The 23,956-nt window shown below is 43.0% G+C and overlaps 2 protein-coding genes across 6 annotated transcripts in view; one reads left to right on the top strand and one right to left on the bottom strand.

Annotated features, from left to right (window-relative positions):
• The first annotated feature begins 3,033 nt into the window (after window positions 1-3,033).
• Window positions 3,034-7,889, top strand: LOC142806876 (zinc finger MYM-type protein 1-like). The gene has a single exon (XM_075891304.1). The coding sequence runs from the start codon at window positions 5,131-5,133 to the stop codon at window positions 7,801-7,803; it is 2,673 nt and encodes an 890-aa protein (XP_075747419.1). The 5' UTR covers window positions 3,034-5,130; the 3' UTR covers window positions 7,804-7,889.
• A 6,094-nt stretch (window positions 7,890-13,983) lies between these two features.
• The window catches only part of Su(var)2-10 (E3 SUMO-protein ligase Su(var)2-10), a 128,277-nt gene continuing 118,304 nt past the window's right edge, over window positions 13,984-23,956 (bottom strand). For 3 of the 5 annotated variants that reach the window (XM_075891306.1, XM_075891308.1, XM_075891305.1), the window contains 3 exons: window positions 20,795-20,958; window positions 19,470-19,513; window positions 13,984-15,689 (listed from right to left, as the gene is read on the bottom strand). In XM_075891306.1, coding sequence (XP_075747421.1) covers window positions 15,621-15,689; window positions 19,470-19,513; window positions 20,795-20,958 — 277 coding nt within the window. In that variant the 3' untranslated portion in view covers window positions 13,984-15,620. Of the gene's footprint in view, window positions 15,690-19,469; window positions 19,514-20,794; window positions 20,959-23,956 lie in introns of those variants that run through there. The other 2 variants (XM_075891307.1, XR_012894644.1) reach the window with 2 other exon arrangements.

The following is a 23,956-nucleotide window of genomic DNA, read 5'->3' as shown; positions in this document are numbered from 1 at the left end:
GCACAGTAGAATGGTGGCTAGACCAAAGAACACCCACCACCAGAACACGTTGTTAGGCTAGTCAGTTGGTTTGTACATACATACATGAATAAGCCGTAAAGATATACAGCGCGAGGCTGAAAATCAACTGTCCTCTCTTTTTTTATTTATTTACCTTTGCGGCTTACAACTTCAATATGAAAATTTAACAGAAGACACTCACCTGGCATGCTTACGATTCTTTGAGGGCTTCTGCGAGAAGCTTCCTCTATGGCGAGAAGTGTTGTATTGGAATGTTGACTCGACCAATGACTCGACTTGACTTACTGCAGGCCCATAATGATGATGATGATAGTTGCGTCACTTTAAAATGGGTAAACAGTGTCGTAGACATCCAGATTTAAAAGCACCTTGACTGCGCATGGTGACCGCATTAAGGTACTGCTTTTTTTTTGTTAGCACCACCACAACTTCAGTCGCCCATTCGTTTTCCCACAGCGTTCTAGTTCCAATGCTGCTCTATTCACGATAACCTAGGCCAGCCCAGTCGTCAGCATGGTCAGTTGTCGTCTGCTCGATGGGACCGTGCGGCATTGCAACACTGGACACTCGAGAATAACGTGCTCGCTATTCACAGTTTTCACGCCTGCATTCATTTTGGAGCCGACACCGTTTATACTCGCACCAAACTTGGTCTGCCGCACGTGCGTTCATTGGGGAAACGGGTCAGACCACAGTCAGTGCGATATAATTCCGTATGCACGTCGGCGGTAGATCACGACCAACGAAAACGTGCAGGCAGAAAGTTTGGCCTACGATCACTTACAAAGTAAATAAATAAATAATAAATAAAAGAACACGTCTTTCTCGTGTTGGCTTGAAGTGCTTCCTCGTGTAACTATCTCATTTTAATGATCGAGAAGTACTTTACTATTATGACTCGAAAGTAGGCATACGAAATCCCGTGGACTTATTCGTTAACAGCCAGAAAATTAACCAAACACGAATTGCGAAAGCTGCATGCACCTACGAAACATGCATATCCTCAAAACGTCCTCGAGCAGACTATATCAGGACAATTCTTCGTCCTTAAAAAGGTCTCAAAGGGGCATTTTGGGGATAATCCTGCAAGTGTCGACTAGAGGACCAAATGAGGACGTCCTGAAACTGCCGAGGACGTTTGTACCATATGAGGACGACCTCAGGTCGTCGAGTGTTGTCTGGGAATGGTTAGGAGACAAACTGCGGACATGTCTGCCGTGTAGCTAGCATACCTGTAACCGTGGTTAGCCGTAGTGCTCGTGTGACAGAGGTATTAGTGGGCTTTAGTTGAAACTGGGGTATGCCAATCAAAGTACCAAGTAAAAAAACTTTTTTGCGCTACAAGAAAAATTCGAAGTTTTGCATCTCGCATTCTCTTTAAGGCCCTTCTTCCTGCCATGTACTCGCACCTAATGTTGGATCGCGAGTCTGCGAAATTCCGCTGAGGCAGACTGTCGATCGGCAGCGCACCTGTAGGCCGGTTGAAGTTACCGGCTGTCTCCTCGATGGGCCAGGATTCCACAAAAAGCTGCTTATAGTAATCGACCTCTAAGTAGACCACGCGGGAATTGTCAAATTCGATGCGGTTGTCGTTCACCACGCTGTGCTCAGGCAGCTCAGCGAGTGTATTCCTTTTTCACTGAAACTTGCACATGTCGTTTTTATGTTGCCTCAGACTCTCGGGGAAGTTCCCCAGCTGCATCGCCCGCGAAGGGAGCGTAACTATGAGCACGTGCATACCTGCGAAGTTCAAGTATTCTGAAAAAGGTGGGGGGGAGGGATTGCGCCGATTTATCTCCCCCCCCTCTTTTTGCGCCCAAAAGAAAACTGCGGGATCAATTAAATGCAATCTTGCTTTCGTGGCGAGATGTCGCTTTAAGGTATAAAGTCTGCAACCCCCTCCATCGCGGCAATAGCTAAAGCCGCGGCGAAGCAGCGGCCATTTGCACGTGTGGTGAAGTATATGATGCCGCTTTCTAACTCGCCGAGAGCAATCACATGAATGTGTGATTAGAAAGAAAAGGAAAAGGCACGTAATTTCTGCAGCCCTATAGGGAGCACGGCGCAGTGCCCTTCGTGACGACACCGCTTCAACACCGACAGAGTAAGGGCGCGAGAAATTGACCATTTGCAGAAATCTGCAAGGCGGCTTTCCTGCAAGGTTGTTTTCTAACCAAAAAGGAAAAAAAAAGAAAACTATCGTGCCCAGTCTGCTTTTCTCGCCCACTGTGCTTTTACCACTCCTATTCTAGTGAAGGCACGCGAGTGCGACAAAACGACTTTTTCCCCCAACAATTACTGTGTGGTTGTCCCACCTCTAACGAACCCTCACATCGCATGGAGGGCGAGGCACCTGTCGTTCGTAAAGAAGGGAGTGGGGGAAGGCAAAAGCACAATGAGTGAGAAAAGCAGTTTGCGAACGAGACCTTTTGGTTGGAAAACAACTTTGCAGGAAAGCCAGCTTGCTGATTTCCGCAAATGGTCAATTGTGTCTGCTTTTGTTTTGATGAATACCGGAGAGTTCATAAGTCAGAGTGGATCACGTGATTGTGAACAAACATTTGGTTATCGTTGATGCAGCCAATCAGTTGCCCTGTGTGTGTTACTTAGTAGGCCCTCTCACAGGGTGCCGCCATAGTCCTCTTTTCGCTTCCGTGCAACAGCCCAGGAAGGAGGGATTCCTATTGGTACATGCCCTTGGAGGCGTGGTCTTGGTGTTATAAAACTACAATGTTAGGGGTTATGGGTCGATCCAGAGAAGCGAGAAACGAGGGTCAGTCAACCGAACGAGAGTGGTCAATGAGACGTACATTCGCGAGTTAAATTGTTTAGCTACCCCAGAAGCTCCACAGGCATTGAATATTGAGTCTCCGGACCGAACAAGATATCCTAGAGGCAGGCCACAACCAGTCGCTACATGACTCCATTCCTGCAAACCCCGAGTTGAAATCCCAGCTCACTTCTCCAGAGTTTGTCACCACGACGAGGGACGTCTTCGCAACAGAACTTCTGCCTAGGTGTGAGTATTTTTTACCTATGTTATTCTTTTGCACATGGATTATTACCACTACGTTGACACAAACTGCTGAGAGTATAAAGGTGTTATTCTCGGGAAAATATACAGGTTGTCCCAACTATCATAAAACCCGATTAAAAAAATGAGTAACTCCGTTACGCGAAGCAAACCTAGTGTACATTGTTCCTAGTAATTTGGAGCAACCACTTATAATTCATTCATGCATGAGAATAAATTAATGAGTAATCAAAGTATTTATAATTCCGCAAGTACTCACCTGATTATATTCATTGGAGGGCATGTTTAGTTCAATTACTGTACAGCTTGAAGCTTAGAATATACTTACACATTTAGTTTCTCATATATGTATGCATAAAGTGTTATATATGTAGCCATTGATGAGGCTATTCATGTACGATAGTTTGTATGTATGTTCCCCTATGGAACGCCGGTGTCTCCACTACTATTGCTCTTTTTTATTGTAAATGTGCTTGCAATGATTCGTATGCTATAAACACATTTTCAAATTAATTTTTTAATTTTTTTTTGTAGAAGCCATCGCCTAGTTCTTCGTAATGTTATGTTCTTGCATTTCTTATTCCAATGCAGTTGCGTTGTGTGACGAATGTACTGTGTGGTGCTAGAGGCCTAGTAAGGTGACTTATAACGTCGCCTTTAGTATCCTGCGCCACGACAATCATCTACTGTCAAACAAACGAATAAATAAATAAAGTAATTGAATGTTGAAATTACATCTAACTGCGCTATTTTCAACAACGTATTGCATCCACATTTTTTTTTTCCTGTTGATAAAGAAAGCCCACCAAATATGAAAAGTGACGCGTAACCAGACTGCTGCGTACATCAGGAAGCAGTACCCTCAAACAGGCTCAATGGGAGGTAGCCAGCGTCAAGAAATAGATGCAGAAAGAAAAAAAAAAAATGTGCATGGCCCTTTGTGCCAATCCCCGGTCAAAGAAACACGCCGCTTTGAACTTACAGAGTCAGGCCGTAATCAGAACAGTGCTCCGGTCGCGTTATCAGTGGAACGGTTGACCGCTAGATATGAATAATTATAGTGACATACAGTTGAGCGAAAGGAATTCCTGCAAACTTGCAACGCATGTTGGCGCGCCCTGAACACCCTTGTCAAAATGCGGAACGCTGCTGTTTTCAGCGGACAAGAGGCAAAGCGGTTGCTTGCTGCTCTTTTTTTTCTTCCTCAGGGGGGCGCGCAGTCATATGTTATTTTCTGATTTCGCAGGCTTTTTTTATTGGCCGCAAAAATGAGAGCGCAATCAATGCGTTGTTGAAAATGGCGCAGTTGGATGTCGTTCGAACTTGCTTACTTATGTCTAATTGTTATTTTGATAATTACGCGAGTACTTGTCGAGTTATGAATTGAATTGTGACAACTTACTTAAACTACTTGACGAAGAAATAGTGGTGCGTACTATAGTGCACTGTCCACTGGGAATAATATGTGCGAGGTTAGCTTTGCGTACTACCATTTCTCCTTTTTAAAATCATGCTTCATGATAGTTGAGGTTTTTCTACTTGAACAACGTTTTGAGCAGTTGGGTTAACCGCGAGTTAACATACATTTATGGATAGAAAACGGAGCTGTGAAATTGTAAATCCACCTTAATATCAGCAACAATTCTTATAACCAAGGCCGATGATGCCACCGCAGTGGATCATTTGCCGTCACCAACCTTAATCTGAGAATGTACGTATATTGCCGCGAACTATGCCTTCTCGTTTGTGAGACCAGCGTTATCTGTGTGAACGATGTTGGTGGAGAGGATACGGCAAGGTATAAGAACGCTTCCACTAAAAGCGCAGGGACATTCGTTTTCCGCCGTCGTCGACCGGTGGGCTGTTCCTTCACCACCTGTGTTCCTTATCATTTTTTTGCACTTTTGCCGAGCACAAGTTCGCTCTAATAGAACTAGCTTTCCGAAAAACTCTGAATCGTTCCTGGCTACATGACAATACACATACATTGTGTCTTCGGTGACAGCAAGTGTTCAGGCGACTGGCCGCATAGCTGCATTGCTTGATGGCTAAAAAGGCATCTGAATGTATAGTGAATGAACGGCTCAAGGATTTTTTATTTTTTTCAGCCAAGCAAAGCCATGGACCGGGTGACAAAAACAAAAAGAAAAGAGAGCGGAGCTGAAGGACGCAAGAGGAGAAGGCTACAGGCGCAGGAAGCTGAGAAGTCAAAAAAGTTTTTCGCGCCATTTTTTGAAAAACCTGGGGCAAGTACTTCATCATGTCCTTTGGAAGTAGCTCCATCTCCTGCCACTTCATTAATGTCCGTACAACTTGACGAAGGAGTCGTTCACGAAACTTCTAAACACAGTATGCTATGCGCAGACAATCCCGGGGATATTGCAGTAGAGGAGGAGGACAACGGAACCGACATTGGACTTCGGCTGGTTGAGCCTGTTGCTCTGAAGCTAAGCAAACTGGATTCCACGAAGCACCCTCAACCTATCATCTCAGAACTCGTTCAGAAGCATGACCTAGGTCTCTTAAAATTTGACACTGGTACTGGAAAAGCCGTTGTGTCTGACGCTGTACGAACGGAAATTGTTAAACTCGGGGCCATGTATTTCCAAAATCGGGAAGGACCTTTCTTGCCAACAAACAACCGATCAATGACTAAGAGTTGGTTTAAGAAGAAATTAGGTGATGGTCGTGGTGAAGAAGTCACCCGTTCGTGGCTGGCCTACTCTCCTGCCAAAAAGGCAGCATTTTGCATTTGTTGCCTCCTTTTTTCCCGCTCAGATCACCTATCATCTTTGGAACAAGAGGGGGGATTCACCAAATGGAAGGCACCCGAGAAGATCACCCTTCACGAGAATGCAAAGAATCACCGAATGTGTTTCTCACAGTGGAAAGAAATGGAAAGAAATTTGATGCATACTACGGGAATAATTGACGCTGACCTTCAGTCACAGATGGAGAAAGAAAAGCACAAGTGGCGTGAAATTTTGACGAGAGTCCTCCACTGCATAAAATTTCTTGCTACACAGAACTTGGCATTACGAGGGCATCGAGAGAGTTTTCAAACCAGCCGCGAGAACAATGTCGGAAATTTTCTTGGTCTTTTGAAGTTAATTGCCGTTTTTGACCCCGTTATGAAGCAACACCTCACATACGTTGAAAGTCATCCAGGGTCCACTTCGTACCTATCGCCTTCTGTACAGAATGAATTCATTCACATGATGGCTGTCACAGTTCGCGAGTCCTTGCTGCGAAAAATCCGTAAAGCCAAATATTATGGCATTATGTTTGACACCACTCCCGACCAGGCACACCGTGAGCAAATGTCAGAAGTTGTGCGATATGTGGAAGTTGACTTTGATAAAAAATCTGTTTATGTTCAGGAGTCCTTCCTCGGCTTTATCCATGTAAAGAACAAAGACGCCGAGAGCTTCGTTGACGTGATACTTGGCAAGCTGGAAGAGGACAGAATGAACTTACAGGACTGTCGGTCACAATGCTACGACAACGCTGCCGTGATGGCTGGACAAAAAAGTGGTGTCAGTCAAAGAATCGCGGAAAAAAACAAACTGGCAATCTTTGTAAACTGCGACAACCACTCACTGAACTTGGTTGGTGTACATGCTGCTAAGGAAGAAGCCATGATGATGACTTTTTTTGGGACCATCGAAGCACTTTACGTGTTTTTTTCTCGCTCAACGTACCGTTGGGAGAAATTAAAAAATGCAGTGCCTGTTGTTGTGAAATCAGAGTCTGAGACCAGATGGAGTGCAAGGGTCGAAGCAGTGAAGCCGGTCGGTAGATACCTTGAGAAGATACTTGAAGTTGTTCAGGAAATGTCAAATAATGACCAAGAAACGAGCGAGACGAAAAGTGATGCTGCACTACTGCAGAAGCGGATATTAAGTTATGATTTTTTGATTTTGCTGGGCTTTTGGAACAAGGTACTTGTTCGCATAGACCGTGTTCAAAAAAGACTGCAAGATCCTAAAATGAACTTTCACGATGCTGCCTTAGACATGAAAGCTCTCAGAGATCACTTTCATGAAGAAAGGGAAACTCTGGTAAGTGAGTCACTTGGTGAAGGGCTTCGTCTCTGTGAGACGTATGATGTCGACGTTGAAAGGCGTGCACGACGAAAAAAACAGATGCCTGGTGAAAAGTCGAAAGGAGAGGCGTTGACGGCTAAACAGGAAACAGAAAGGGTTATGAAATGCACACTCGATCGTCTTCATTCGGAAATCGACCAGAGGTTTACTCGCCTGCAGGACACCGACCTCAAGTTTGGCTTTCTGCTCGACATCAACAAGCTGTGCTACAGCGAAGACAAAAACGAACTAAAAACAAATTGCAACACATTTGGCAATTTCTACAGTTCCGACGTTAACGCGCAAGACCTCTATGAAGAGATTTTAGATTGTAGGCTGCTGCTTTCACGGCGTATTGACCAGACAGTATCAAGACCGGAGGAACTTCTTAAATTTATTGTGGAGTATGGTGATGATGGCGTATTCCCCAACCTTCGCGTCGCCCTTCAGATGATGTTAACCATTGGAGTTTCCATCGCTGGCTGTGAGAGGTCCTTCAGCAAGCTGAAGCTAATACTCTCCTATTTGCGTGCCACAATGGGCCAAGACAGACTTACTGACCTTGCGCTACTGAGTGTGGAAAGAGAAGAAACTGAAAAAACGAACTTTGACGTCATTATAGAACAGTTTGCTTCATCGAAAGCAAGGAAAGTGCAGCTCTAGTTTTTACGGAGTGTTCCAGTGTATAGTGCATTTTATATTTGTCTTAATATCCAAATGATGTAAATAAAGTGTTTTAAATAAAAAAACGGGTTTTTCTTGACAACAATTATTCACGATCAGCGTTACAGCACTGACGTCATAAAAGGCAACAATATGCGATAACAGGGAGACAACAGGGTTTGCCGGAACGAGTTTTTTAACGCATCATTAGCACTGATGAAAAAATGCAGGCATCATATGCAGATTTGGCGTACGCAATAATTAATTTTGAATGATACATTTCACGGTAATGTAGCGAGAAATGGTATGGACTATTTACATATGCCTAGTTCGTGATTCTATTTTCTGTGCTTATATGGATTTCATGAATTTCGCATATTTTAAGTAAAGCGAGATGACAAGAAGTGACCACCAAGGTCCATTTTTTGTTAAACTTTTTTTGCTACCATTGTGGACTTCTGGTGTGTTGTGTGATGCATGGACGTACAAGGCGGCTATAGTACACTGTAGTACAACAGCAAGAATAATAATAATAATAATAATAATAATAATAATAATAATAACAAACATTATCACGGGCATAATGAGGGGCGCGGAAATATATTTGCCCTGGGCGCCGTCCTATCTAGTTACGCCACTGGCGTCACCTCTAATTTCTATGGCAACAGTACGCATTACGGTATAAATGAAATAATAAAGACATATGTTGGTTACCTATTAAACGCAGTAGTGGTCAATGATTCTCGGATGTGTTCGGAACCAACGTCTATCAAGACAGTCAATGAGTACAGTGTAAAGGTCTGGTATATAAAGACCATGTTAGAAAGCTTAGTTAACATTTAATATAATAAAGTGCACTAGAAACGGCGTGCACGTTGAGTAGTAAAAGATAAGCGTAAGCAACTCTCATTGGTATAATAACTACTAGTTGGAATAAAAGTTAAAGTCCCATAAAAAAGAAGCTGGGTAAGGAAAGTAATTGAAACATTAAAACATAAGTGCTGGCTCACTCACGACTGAAAGTTTATTGTACGCGTGAAAAAAAAAACATGTAAAATAGTAGGTGCATCACACGTCAAAAATGAGCACAAAAGGTTAGACAACCAATGGGCATTTTCACAGTTGATTAATAGAGTTGAATTCCTTGTCTCGCAATTGCAGTGAACGTTGACTTACACAAAGTGCGGCACTCTTTGTGATATGATAGGCACCAAGGTTTCTCGCATGGTCTGATTAGGATGATTAAACATAACTAGTGTTTTTTTGAAGATTGAATTATATTTGCACAACTGACATGCAAGCCGGAATGAGATGGCTCTATTCTAAGAATTTCTATGCTCTATTAGGCACCTGGTAATGCATCGACCAGCATGTCTGGCAGACGTACACATGAACACAGGAAAGAGGAATTCAATTAAAAACTTCTACACAAGTGAAAAGCAAATGGAAAGCATATCACCGCATCTTTCTTTGGCCACAGCAGGCCCCTGCGCTCTTTTGTGCAGTACAGAACAAACGAGATCAAGCATATTTGTTGCGAATAACACAACCCTCCCCACACATTATTTTTCAGGTTGTGCAAATTATTGTGCATATACGGAATAATCTTGCATATCTAATAAATCAGATTATTATATATCTATTTTAATAATAATATATACCTATTTATTCAAAGGGGGAAGGCAGCCATATTTATCTTTCTTTGCAATGTGAATGAGCTTTTGGCAAACTGAGTCATTAGGTACGAAATATACCCTGCCTCCTTGAGGCAATGTATTTACAGCTTAAATCTGTAGCGTTTGGAGTGGCAGAGAAATGTACAATCGACAGGTATGGTGTTCAGTCTGAGAGTGTCTTTATTTTCGAGATTCTCTTCTCGACTCCCACCCCCGTAAGTCTTTCGGCAGGCAGGGTGGGCCCGCGTGCCGTCTCCAGCTCAGGTTTCTGGTGCATCTAGCAGTAAACACGCACAGCACATCTCCCCTTCATAGCTTCTTGCTTAGTACCGCTAGATAGGCATGACTACGCATCTTGTAGCTCTATGAATGAAAGATGTGTCGCCCGTTTCTGGTTGCATTTTGTCCCCTTGACCCGGCACATCTCCCGCTTTACGACCCTTCACGTCTGGAGAGGCTTGCGGGTTTCTACTGGGCGTTGACTCCTGTAATGGCGTTCCTTCATTTCAGGCAGTGGGGCTGAGTGGAATCTGTTCCTTCTCGGTTGGTCTGTGTCTGTCTCCACAACATAGGACCTCGGAGATCCCACTGATGAAAGTACGGTTCTAGTTTTATTCTAGTCTTTTATCTACACTGCCTCCCCTGGCTCTAAATCTCAAGGAATTCAAGCTCCGTGCTTTTTGTGATGATTATTCTTTTGCTCAGCGATACACCGCTGTTCCAAGGCCTGAAACGCTTGGTTGTCTACCATGGTGGGTTCTAGCAAACATTCTGCAGCGAGAGGTGTTCTCAGACGTCGTGCCATCAACAATTCCACAGGACTAAAACTATTTGCAAGCAGCGTGGTTCTGTACGCCTGTTATCACTTGCTTTCTGCAGGCTCTTTTTTTAAATCCGCACAGGTGCCTCGATGAAACTAATGCTTTGCAGAAAACTGGGGCTCCGATTTCGCGTGCTCAAAGCCCCATTCTCTCATGAACTGGTGGAAGGTACAACTATCGAGTTACTTCTCAGTTGACGGAAAGTTTGCAAGCACACTTGTAATGTTTTATGCAACTTCTTCAAACTCAGTGCTGTCTTGGTGCAGTATGTTGACGAGACAGAGTGTCAGCAGCAAGTTACTATCCTGGCACATGGGTTAACTTATATGAAACACACACCATGCACATATCTTCTGTCTTTCTAACATGGGCTTGACCTTGGACAAATTTTTCTACATGCGAAATGGAACTAACGACTTATAGTCTGTTTCAATGGTAAACTGTAAGCTATTGACATACTCCTGAAACTTCTCACCTGCCCAAGTCACTGCAAGACCTTTCTCAATTTGTGCGTAGTTCCTTTCTGTTTCTGACAGACTATGGGAGGCATATGAAACAGGTTCGTAGACCCCATCTTTCCGCTACTGTCGCAGAACTGTGCCCAACCCACACGATGAAGCATCCATTGAAACTACCACTGGATTCTCCGGATGGTACACTGACAGAACTGGGCTTACAGACAGCTTTTCCTGCAACTATTCAAGGCTTTTCTGTTCGGCTGAAGTTCATACCCACTTGCTTTTCACATTTAGAAGAGTGTTCATGGGATAGGCTATTTCTGACATTTTCGGGGCAAAGGTAATTTACCATTCCCATAAACCTTCTTAGCTCCCGAGTGTTTGAAGAGGGTCTCATGTCAATGATAGCCTGCACTTTCAAAAGGCCAGCTTGAGTTCCTTGGTTATCAACGATGTGTCCCAAGAACTTCCCCCTTTGTACATTGAATTGACACTCCTCGCGGTTAAACGTGACATCATCTTTCTGTAATCTTTGCTGAATCTTTCTGAGGCGCGCAATGTGCTCCTTGCGTCCTGCCATAGATTAGGATGTCATCCGTGTTACAAGCGCCTGCCAGATCATCCAGAAACTGTGACATCTTCCTTTGGAAGAACTCCGGCGCAGAACTGATTCCAAGGGTAGTCTTTTGAACAGGTACATGCAGAATGGCGTTATGAATGTGGTCATGTTTCGACACTCCTCCACCAACTCGAACTTGGAAAAATATTGAGCTCCGGCAAGCTGCGCAAGCAGGTGCTCGCTCAGAGCCAGAAGGCGAACCTCTCACTCTACAAACTTGTTTAGCTTGGTCAAGTCCATGCATATACGGACATCTCCATTAGGCTTCTGAACAATGGCCATTCCAGAAAACCACTGTGTTGGCTTCTCAACTGGCTCAATGACTTCAAGTTCAACCATCTCTTGTAGTTTTTTTTTTTCCTTGTCTTATTTACATTAACGGTATGACAACTTTTCGAGGAGTGGTCAGAGCTAGCAGGACAGCATCTTCTTTAAGCTTGATCTAGTATTCGAACTTAATTTTAACCAAGACCAATAAAGGGTTCAGCATAGCAGCTCACTCCATAATGACTTCAGACTATCGAGTTATAGCGGTGGTCTTTTCAAGGATCAGCTCTGCGTCCAGCTGCATTCTTTCCGACAGCTTTCAATCTCTGATGCCCACTACTGCCTGGTCCTGGATCATCTCGTCATGGGATTCTCTGAAATGGCACAACTCGGCCAGTTGGTGTAGCTTTGAGACGAACTCCTCGACACCTTTTTCTTCTTGCTGTTCTCTTCCGACGAATGTCGCTCTTTCATACAATACATTCTGTCCAGCAATGAAGTGGTTTTTGAACGCCTGCAGAACATCGTTGCACCAGTTCTTCTCTTTCTCTGTAAGTTTGATGCAAAGATGTCTTCGGCCTTGTCACACATAAAGTATACCAATGCGTAGACTTGTTCCACAAAGCATTTTGAGGCCAAGCCACTCACGATATGAAAATGTTAGAAATGCCACTTCCATTGTGTCCACTCACTTGGATTTGCAAAGTTGAATTCCTCCAGAGGTCTGCTTTGAAAGCCTGTCACTGACACTTTTTCTTGCCGAGCTTGTGACACCATCGGACTATGCTTTGCAGGTTCAAACGCATAGTGCCACAATTTAGTGTTTATGGAGGCCTAGGACCAGTACGTATAGTGTTCAATCTCAGTGTGTCCTTACTTTTGAATTTCATTCCCCAACTCGTGCCCCCGCAAGTCTTCCGCAGAGCGGGCCGGGCCCGTGTGCCGTCGCCGGCTTGGGTTTTTTGTGTGTCTGGAAGTAAACACACACAGCACAGAAACTACTGCTTAGCTATGTGGAAAAGTTTTGATGTAGTGGTGCATGCATCTTACATTTTGTTAAGCAATATTCTAATGCATAGATGCAAAATTAAGCGCCAGTTTTGATGAAAATACTCAGCAAACATGCTCTATAGTAAAATTTGAAACCGTGTATCAAGAAACTGCCATTTATCATAACAAGTCACAGGACAAACGAATTTTCGTCCTATGTGTTCTTTGTTAAGCGTTTAGAATTTACTATTCACATCTCTGTGCAGCACGCCACTGCGTGTGACTTGAAATTTAAATGAAATGATTTGCATATGTATACAGGAATACTGCAACACTTCTCTGCAGCTTGGTGTTAACAGCCCGATCTGTAGCTGTTTTGCAGTCAACACGTGATCTTTGGATAAATATGAGTGGGGTGTGCCACCTGCCTCGGGTCATGATAGCACATTTTGACTGTATGTATATGCAATCGATGACTCGCATGCCACGCTCAAGTGCTCTGCTTGACATACATCTGTTCGCTAATACCTACACTGGCTAAATGCATTTCTCCTTGCACATTTCAAGCGTAGCGATGCATGCATGCACGTTTGAACATGCGAAGTACTTAGGATTTAACAACAATCATTACGCGGAGATGCATTCTTTTAATTTCGCATTTCCATGGCACACTGAAAAGCAGGCGACGAACAAGCAATGAACGACTAAACAGCCAGCTCTTTCGGCGTACATGCATTTCCCATGGTGCTCTGCGCACTTACAGGGCGTTCCTGGATCGCTTAAAATAGGTCTATTCTGGCGACTTCATGAAGCAGTCAGACTAATCGTGACGTCGTCAGGTGCCAGAACTTCCACAATGGCCGCTTTTGCATCATTAACAGAGCCACAGTGCAGAGTACATGAGGAAATGAGATGGTATGTTACAAGAAGTTCATGCACTGTTGTGATGTCAGAGTACAGTAAGCTTTAATAACAGCTGTTTTAATAACAGCATGTTTTAATAACAGCTGTAATTACTTTTTCAGGGTGCACTTACACTTAGTGGTACATGGCCTAGGTTCTTGAGGGCTTGGCCTTTTATTTTAACCCACGCAACAAAAAAAAAAACAAAAACAAAATTTTTATGTTACTCCCACTTCCCTAAACTAAATGTTAAACTGAGGCTAACTGAGTCATTTCAGACTTCTTGAGCTTCATGTGATGCTGGTTCAAAGCATAAGAAACTGACTTGCAAACTACCTGAACACAAAGCAGTAGTATTTTTGAAATGTATGCCAGAGAAAGATGTGTTTAGAAAGAGGTCAGCCTAGGTAAAGCTGCGCTGATGCACATGAATGCAACACTGCAAATTCAGTATAACAAAGGTCCTTTATTTTGGGCAAGAAATAGATACAAATCTGTTAATACACAATGAACTGTGCAGATTTACAGCAAAAAAATCAACTCTGCAGTCACATAACATTACTTTAAATTTAAGGCCTTAATGACAGGCAAAGAAAGAAGAGAATAAGAACGAAGGGCTATCTACATGGTTGGATAATGATTATGTACAGATGCAGTGATGACTGAAATGCTTACAGAAAACAAATAGTGTACAGTGCAAGTTACGCCGAGTTGCTCTTTTCAAGGCAAGGATGGTGTACCATCTTGCTTACTAGCACACTGAAGCTTCAGTCAAGCATCTTATACCGATTGTGAAAATATGTACGGAAGCAGTAGAATGCACCAGCTATACACATCTTTATAGAAGGATGCCAACAAGAGAAGTCACTTCAAAACTCTTTTCATTTAAGTCAACATGTACGGTCGTGACCATAAATAAACGCAATAAACGCAATGCCACTGCTTTCCTTTATAGTCTGCCACATTACAAGAGCCAAATTGAGAAGAAAAAAAAATGTGTTTGCAACAAAAGAAATGACAGGAGAAATAAAAATAACTTTAGTGGGAAAACTGCTCTGCACAGGAACAATATTTTGCAAACTAGAGCAACGCCACCTATTGTGAGGACAGCGGCACTTTTGGAAATGCAAGCAAGCAGCTTTTATATTTCACTGCTGCTTATATCAAACACTGTAATCTACTACACTTATGTTAATGTAAAAACAATGCTGTAATGATTCAAGGCTCTATAGGCATGACGAATGCATCGTCACTTGTCTGCTTGATACCGGTTACCACACGTCTGCCGCATGGTAATACTTGTTTTGTGATCGTGTGTGATGACGTACGGGAGCTGCTCCTTGCATTACGCCTCTCCTGCAGCAGCATCGTGGACCCATTCGAAATTGATGCCTTGAGGTGGCTGCGACAGTTTTGTGTCTTTGGCTGCTCAGCAGATCTAGTTACAGCAATGATCATCCCCCATCAAAAAAAAAAAAAAAAAAAAAAAAAAAAAAAAAAAAAAAAAACCTGAAAGGGAGTAATAATCATAGCACACTGTCTGTACCTTCTGCAGACTAGTCGAAAAAATAATAATAGCATACATATCCTCCCTATACAAAGAGAACACACGGGCAGTCAATAAATTATGCCGCAGACCTGATATAAACACCAAGAAAACTTGTCAAGAAGCACTTTATGTTGCATCGTCGTACTAGTGCGAAGTGGCTACACGTGGGAATGGTCCGTCTGAAACAACACACCATTTCGTTTGTAATGGTCACCTCTAAGCATGTCCACCAATGTCTCTTCTTCACAAAAGCACAGAGAGCTAGGTGCCTGCAGAGAAGGTGCACACACTTCCTGTCCACTACCAGCTTCTCGCGAGAGAACCGATCACTATGTACACATGGTGCCAATACCATCTCGCGATGCGAGAGAGATAGAAATAGCGGCAAAATTCTTTTTTTTTTTCGTGTGAGTGCAACAATGTGTCCTTTCCTCAAGTTTGCGGGCACTGGAAGGAGGATGCACAGGTGGCCTCTTCTGCCGTTAGGAACCCATTTGACCACCAGTCCTGGCTCTTCCAAGCCCGTCAGGTTGGTCAGTCCAGGGAGATTATGTCTGGAGTGGTGCGGCCCTTGTGAGCAAGTCCTGTGGAATATGAGGGAATCTGAAGGCAGACAAACCACGCGCGGGTTTGTTGCTGTTAATTGCCGAGCCCCCTCAAGGCTGTCACGTGCTTGTCTGTCGGTGTCGCCGTGAAGAAACGACACGAACAGGGTTACTCAAGTGTAAACAGTTAGGGTTTAATACTGTTGAAATAATAGTGAAGCCATGCCATGTGGGGTGGCAGAGGCATCAAATACGAGGAGGAAAGAATGTTAACCCCCCCCCTTTCCCCGACTCCAACTAGACTTCTACTGTATGCCTAGACAAAATAGTGCTTCCTCAAAAATGTCATGCCCCTTAAACTTTAAAAACAAAAAAATGGTGTGCTCTAAACAGAGATGTACCAAGGATTCTACTTTAGCAAAACGTATTACCGAATATAAAGATGTGGTGGTGAGGAAGAGGGTGTAGAGATTTCCTGTAAGAGCACACATAGTATATAAAATTCTGTATTGCATATTATGTGCCCAAAGTAAATTTCAATACATACATTTATAGATGCGAGAATATGGTATATGGACTGGCGAATACACTGGCTACAGAGAGAAATTGCAGCCCCTAGCAACAAGCCCAGAAAAATCAATGGCTGGCTAAATGCGGTGCGTACTGAAATAAAAAAATCAAAGCAAAGGAAAAAGAGTACTGCAACAACAAATAAAGTACTGTCAATCCCAAGCAAACATCCCCCCCCCCCCCCGCACCCCCACCTAGGCGAGAAATAATTGGACCAGATTTTGATTGGGGGGCTCTTTTTTGGTCCCGTACCAAACTTCAAAATGGCGACGGAAGAGCCTCCAGGAAGAATGCACACCTGTGCTTCTAGTGAACACACATGCATGTACTGTTTTTACTGAACCAGTGGGAATCCTCGTGTGAAATTTTATGTGTTATGACAAGCAGGGATGTTACAAATCGTGAAAACTCTGATTATGACTTCAAGGCACCACACCGTAAAAGTACCAAGAAATTATACATATATTAAAGCCTCTCAGAAAATGGACTCCAAATGAATGCTGCTGCAGGATTCTATTCCAGAGAGAGAGCAAAACAACTCAACAGGTTGAAGAAAATGACAGGAGGGACGAGGGGAAGGGTGGACTTGTCATTCAAGCACGTGCACGTTGTCCCTTACACCAGCAAATTATTTGCTATAATAAATATGAATATCATGGCATTTTTTCTGACTAAACAACATATCTTTTCCCGCTCAAATCTGAATGTAATCACAAAGCATTAAGATGCACGCTGTAATAGGGAGGGGGGGGGGGGGGTGGAATAATTTTATTCACCTGCAGTTCTTTCAGAGTGAACATAAATCGAAGACATTTTTTAAAAAATGGTCCTGCATCCCATGAAGTGTGGTTATGAAGGCCCCAAAAAATTCATGCTTCCATGCCTAGCAGCAAGCTTTGCAGTCACTTAACTACCATGGCAGGTAAATTCAGACACACAAAGGCTCCCAAGATATTTTTCTTTAAAGCACCCGACATTTTCACCATATGCTTGGTATCTACAGCTTTCCATTTTTCAGGGGTGCAACAGCCGCAACAGAAGCTGGAGCAATATGTTACTTTTTTAGCACTAATATCTAATTTTGGAGCAGGTTGGGGGGAAAAAATACATTTTTATCACGAAAGAACAAATTTGACGCAGCATGAAAAAGACTTACACATAGAAAAAAATATGTACAAATCATTCAACATCCCCTAAACCGTAAAGAGTGAATATGAGCACTGCCATTTCGAAACAAAGTTTTACTTTGAACCACCCTACTCAGCAAGCAATGATAAAGTCCACATTAACATTTCTCAGGCCTGTCTAATTGATAGACCCTGAGGATTCAGATATGGATCTGCCAAGCTGGTGACCTTGAGATTTGGGAGATTCATAAAACTGAAAAGTAAAAACGGCAAAAAAAAAGGGCGCAGTTTTGTTTGATATTTTAGGGCTGCAGAATGTCATACAGTACTCCATATGATTGCCAATCTAAATGATATTTTGGCGTCAATAATCAGAATTATGCGACGTATACACACATGAGTAATTGAACAAACTGTGCTGTGTCCCGTGACTAGGGCTAGCAGTCCCTTTTAAATCTTAAAACACTTTTCCACAAGTCATCGATGTACTGTGGCAAAGGTGGCTTAAGTGGTGCTTTCCATGGGTTATTAGTACAAGGCCAAAAAACTTTCTAACCGCTACTCCCCCCCCTTTTCACAATGAGAATAAGCTTAGGGCACAATTCCGCTGGCTTCCAAGGCACGTTTGACTAGATAAAGTGACAACGGCAAGGGCCGATTGGCCTGGCGACGACACCACATATCTATTGCATGTGCCGTTATTCTGGCAACTAATGTGGTTGCCGGCAACACCTGTGTTTGCAGCACGTAGAGTTTGTTCACGTGCGGTAGCAGGAGCATACGCTTTTAGCTTCAGTTTCTAACATACCATAGCTGCATTTGCCGACTAGGAAATTCACATCTTCGGCGAAGTGTTACTGGCTACGACAACGCATTTTTGTCTTGAAGTAGCGTCTTGCTGCCAATAAATATCTGCTGTGGTCAGTGAACCAATGGGCCCACGGCGTTGTTACTTCATCTGGTCGATCAAGTTTCTCGTATGTCCTGGCCTAGTGAGCATGTATCTTACACAGTAGTTCAAGGTTAGAGTCTGCACGCCTGGATCCCTTGAGTGATTGATGATGCAAACTACAGGTGGCCGTCGTGGCCCCCTTTCTCACTGAAGTTAGCATAACAGAAGAAAAGTTTGAGGCTGTTTGGGCATTTTGGAGCAACGTGGCGCAAAAATGAGGAATTGTATCAAATTGGCGCAATTGGTGCAACTGTTGCACCCCTAATTATTACAATGTCTTGCACATTATTTCTACATGCTTCTAGTAGTGTTGGCTGTATACACCTTGAGCACTCGTGATATATACAAAGCAAAAAGAACAGGTATGTAAAACTTCACATTTATAATCCTAAAAATGATTTTTGGGTCTCAGATATGACATTTTAGGCTTGTGCAAGTATTTAAATGCTTCAAATATTCAAGCAAATATTACTGTATTTGAATTTGCTTTGATTCAAATAAAAATTGTTGAAAAATTTTGAGGTATTTGAAATGAACGAATAAATGTTAGTTCACATATAACCCCTGTAAATGTTGCTTCACTGCAATGGAGAGGTGCTAAGCAATGGAAAGTACCCATCTAAATGTATAGAAATCCGCATGTAACCCTTTGTAAAGGTGGTTTCACTACAGCAAAAGGGTAGTTCAGGGAAAATTCAGGAAAAGTCCAATTGAGAGAAAATCCACACTGCTGTGAAGCCCCCACTTCAAGAATAAATGAACATACTGCCCTCACATCAATTCCACATTTTGTAAGTTTAAAAGCTTGCTATAGTGGTTTATATGCTCCAAGTACAGTAAATTTTAAAACATAACATATTTTATATCTTCTCACTTGCATTCTACCGAAAGTGAAATCCTATTACTACGCAAAGTTGTTTCCACTTCATTTGAACAAAAAAAAATTACATTTGCACAGGCCTTGCTTTTATAAAAAAAAATTGTGCAGCTTGGTTAGGTCATGACAAATGTGCCCCATTTTTTTTAATATATGATATATACTATTCGAATACATACACACTTGTGATTATTTAGAAGGACCGAAAAATCAGCCAACAGTCATAGCACAACCCATACTGACATAAAATAATAAGCAACAATCTAAAAAAAACACACACACACACATAATAAAGTATCAGACGATACTCACGGATCGTTCAGAGTCGTTGTTAAGCAGGGAATACAGGTCAAAGTCTGCAATGAATGCGTGTACACGGAGGTCACAACGACATGGCGTGCCTTTGTGAACATATTTAATGAATTTAGAACACTGATTTCAAATGAGAACACAAACCCACAAAGTTGGACAAGTACACCTCTTAAACACAAATCAGGTATTAAGCTTGGACACGGCACAAAAGAGTGAAAGTTTTTTGGCATAACCAAGGCACTCTGGCATGGCGCTGACCTACTCCTATGCTTTCATGTTTAGCGGATCTATACTGTACATTACTTTCCATCACCTAGGATGACACTTATTGTCATTCACCCCTTGACACATGACAGTGATTTATCCATGTCCGCTACAGGGGTAAGTGCCCGCTAAAAGAACGCACTGAACTAATGCGCTAGCCAAACACTGCTTGTACCAAATGGTACACGTCAGCATGTTTAATGTGTAAAAGGTTACAACTGCATACACAGAAAACATCTGCAGCAGCAGGTGAAGGGGAACAGAGTCGCAAGATTGCCTCACGCTGAGAAGGAATAGCGGTGACTGCCAAGAAAGCTTTCAAATAAAACACAAGTCAACCTAACAAAGCTTCATAGCACATACACACATAACAAGGTTTCATAGCACATACAATGTATCAACACAATTATGGGAAATGAAAATATTGTATCAGTAAAACGAGATGACAAAATACACAAAATACAACCTAAAGATGAAATTTGTGAACTTGTAAGGAGAACATGGAAGCTCATTTATTTCAGTTGAAATGACGATAGCAAGCTATGGTACTTTTTCAAATACAAAACCCAGCAGAAGCCAATGCTTGTGTGTCACTTGCTGTCATTTTTTACCATTGTAAGATACGCATGCAAAATGGTGCCTTTCATCTCGTGCTCCTATTCTTCAGCGAAATGTCCAACGAACATATAAGAACTGCTCTTCCATTGCATGAGCACACAATCTGCCCCGCAACGGCAATTACTATAACTTTCTGAATAATGTAGTGCCATTTTAGTTGGTTTGCTGATAACATTGTGGAGGGTCTATTGCCACTTAAGATGCCTGCGCCTATTTCAGTGAGCCCCACATGTTCGTAGCATAGGTTATTCAAGAAGTGTCCTATTTTGTGCAGTACCACTCACAGTTCATCCAGTCGTAATATGCGAGTGACAAAGTATGATAACCAGGTGTACCTGTTCATTACACTTAAAATTAAATGAGAGACGCTTCAATTTCATTTCAACCAGCGTGACAACAGTCCGTTGAAAGCATGTGATAAAGAAGTAGGTTTGACAACTTACTGTAGTGATACATGGGGTGCGCAGGGGAGAAGTACTCTTGGTAGGGACTGGAGACTGGCGGGTAGTAGGGAGGAGTGCCTGCATCCATCACAGGCATGCCCGGGTAAAGAGAACTGCTGGCCAGAGTGGAAGGCGGCAGGCCAGAGCTTGACGATTCGTGTGATCTACAACAGCGGAAGGAGGAAAAGGAGTAACGTAAATGTGCCACATGCTCTGGTGCTCACCACAACCTAAATTGATTCAAACAGATGTTGACGAATGGTACCTTCTTTTCAACTTCGCTTCCAAGACTCGTAAGCGATTCTACTGCACGTTTAAGCTGTTGTTATTTATTGCGCTGCTATGGTCGGGTGCCACTTAAAAGCCCGACTGTCCCCACCCATATGACAAAAGCGCGGCACCCAATCGCCACTGCAACTAAAGTAGTAAAGAAATGAGCCTCTTCATCCACATGGCGATATTCTCTAAAAGCGACCTCACCAGCTGTCTAGCTTATGACATCAGTCTGGAGTAATTGATGCAAGCTTGTGTACATCTGCCTTTGAGAGAAAGCCACACAGACTTCCAGACTTCTAAAGTTATATCCGACAGTAGCACTTTTTCGACTACATTTACCAACATTCACTGATGCCTACTTAGATTAAACTTCAATTAATGTTCAGCTAAGATTTATTCCTTATTGAGGCCCACAAAATCTCATTCTACTTTTTGCTTGCTTCCATGCCGTTCACTTTAATGCCTGCTAGCGACTCGTAAATTGGCTTTAAGGCCCCAGTTTCTTTACTGAATTCATGCACCCAACATAAGATTTCATTAAATGCTTCTTAAATGCTTGTTGTGTTTGATGGCCTGCCCACGCAATACATCCCGTCGTTGACTCAACTAAGCAACATGGCGAATTCCCTACCAGATAAAAAATTAACTATTATAACGTGCACAAAAACCGCAGAATGCTGGCATACCCAACGGAAGATGTACGCACTTCAATAACAAATGCCGCCTTGACCATAAACGACGACCTAAGAACGGTGTCGTGAGGCTTCACTGCAATAAATCTCCTGCACTGCTGTAAAGCATAATCGATGTGAGGTGCCAGACGCGGGGGACTACGTATTAACTGGGTTTCGGATGCGTTCAAAACTACACGAACACCACCCCAATTATCCGCTCCCCTGGCCCCATTACACCCACTTACCCGCTACCCTGGCCCCATTAAATTAAATAGTTTATTTAAACAGTTGTAGCCCGTGTGACGCAAGCACGCGACAGCGGCGCTGAAACGTCGTTGGTCGCCGTTGCGTGGTGCGTGCTCCCATGCGTTGTTTGGTAACACACTAGTGAAAACCAAGTCCGTGCTGGCATAAGCAGTTTCTGTAATAATAACTGTTAGGGTTTAACGTCCAAAAACCATAATTCGATTATGAGAGACGCCGTAATGGAGGGCTTCAATAATTGCGAACCACCTAGGGTTCTTTAAAGTGCAGGCCTCAAGCTATTTCGCCTACAACGAAAATTTGGCCGCTGTGCCCAGGATTCGAACCCGCAACCCACGGGTCAGCGGTCAAGTGCCGTAGGTGCTAGAACACTGTGGCAGTTGTGTAAGTAGTTTCTAATACTGAGTAGCAATGGGATTTACTCAGACTTTCAGTAGTTGTGTGGTAAACTTCTTGACGTCTTAGAAGTTCCCTGCTGATGGTACAGACCGAGCGACGTGCGGTTGTGTCGGAGATTAATTGTTGCCGACTAATACTGGCTGTTTACAATACAGGGTGGAAGGAGGCTTCAGTTTTTTGGAGCAGTTTTGGGAGCAGGAATAGTACGGTTTTCGAGCAGCTTTGCAGCAGTGAAACGGGAGTTTATAGTACGGTTTTGGAGCAGCTTTGGAGCAGTGAAAGGGGAATTTGAAGCAGCTCTAGAGCACCACATTCTCAGGTCATAAATCACTGTTAATTAGAACTTTTATTTTCTCATAAACACAAAAAAATTCAATGGTTTTTAATAAGCCTTCAATGCTGATCAAGTGACCAGACTTGCCCCAAATTTATTATATATATCAAACCTTACAACATCAAAGCTGGAAGCACAGCAACTCAAATAGAAAACATAGGTGGTACTCTGGACAGCTACTGAACCTCAGACGAATGAAAAAAATTTGTGTTAAAATGTTGCAATGCTCAAGATGTGATTAAAGACTGCATCCAACATTAACGGCAACTCAAGACAAGAAATGAACTAATATAATAAAAGTTATCTTTATACTAAACCAATAAGGCTAAACCAATAAGGATAAAAATAAATCTTAAAAACTTATGTTCCGGTCATTGCAGTGCCACAACTGGCATGAGAACCACGAAAAAATTTAAATAGGCTCGCAGTGCCATTGCTTGGCACTTAAATGATATTGCTTTATTACGACATTAATTATATGAACACTTGACGGGTTTTCGCCGTCGACACCACGTTCCACGTAAACTACAAGTTGGTAACATTCCTCGTGCATCTTACGCTCTACCCGAGTGTAAAATTGTGCAAGCTGGGGTGGTGAGCGCTGCTCAATGAGAGATTAAACGAGGCGGCTGATCTTCGTCGCTCGGAGGGCGCACGCGATAGCACCCCACTGCGTGTTAGACCTGCCGTCGAATGCTCAAGCAGAGATGAAACCCGCTGCCCATCTTGAACGAGCATGAAAAAAGGCACTGGGGAAGGGGAAGGGTGTCACTCAAGCAGCAGTGGTTAACTTTGATTCTAAGGGCGTGGTTGCGCCCGTTCTATGTAGTGCGCTCTCAACGGAAAGAGATTGTGCAATGAGAGCATTTTTCCCTAGAGCGGCCATACTCATTCTTCTACACCAGCGTTTTGTAGAGTGTTGCGACGTTCGATCCATAAGTTAGCATTTTAGTCTTCATACTGTCACGGGGTCCTGATGCTGACGAAGGCAGCAGCTGCTGTTTTCATGAGTGAACTTTTTATTTGGGCGAACCTGTGCCGGCAAAACGAAACGTCACTTTACAAGCAATACACGCTGTAGACTGAGAGCAGCAAACCAGAGAGTTGGCAGTCGATAATCTGCCAGGCAGCTAAGTGCGTCGGTATTTTATATATGTGACATCGAAGATTGCAGCGTTATCGCTAGTTTTAAGATTATCTAGATTGTTCCCAGTC

Source organism: Rhipicephalus microplus, chromosome 1 (genome assembly GCF_043290135.1).
Source record: "Rhipicephalus microplus isolate Deutch F79 chromosome 1, USDA_Rmic, whole genome shotgun sequence".
Lineage (NCBI taxonomy): Eukaryota > Metazoa > Arthropoda > Arachnida > Ixodida > Ixodidae > Rhipicephalus > Rhipicephalus microplus.
The sequence above is the reverse complement of the archived record's forward strand: the minus strand, read 5'-3'. Positions and strand labels throughout refer to the sequence as shown.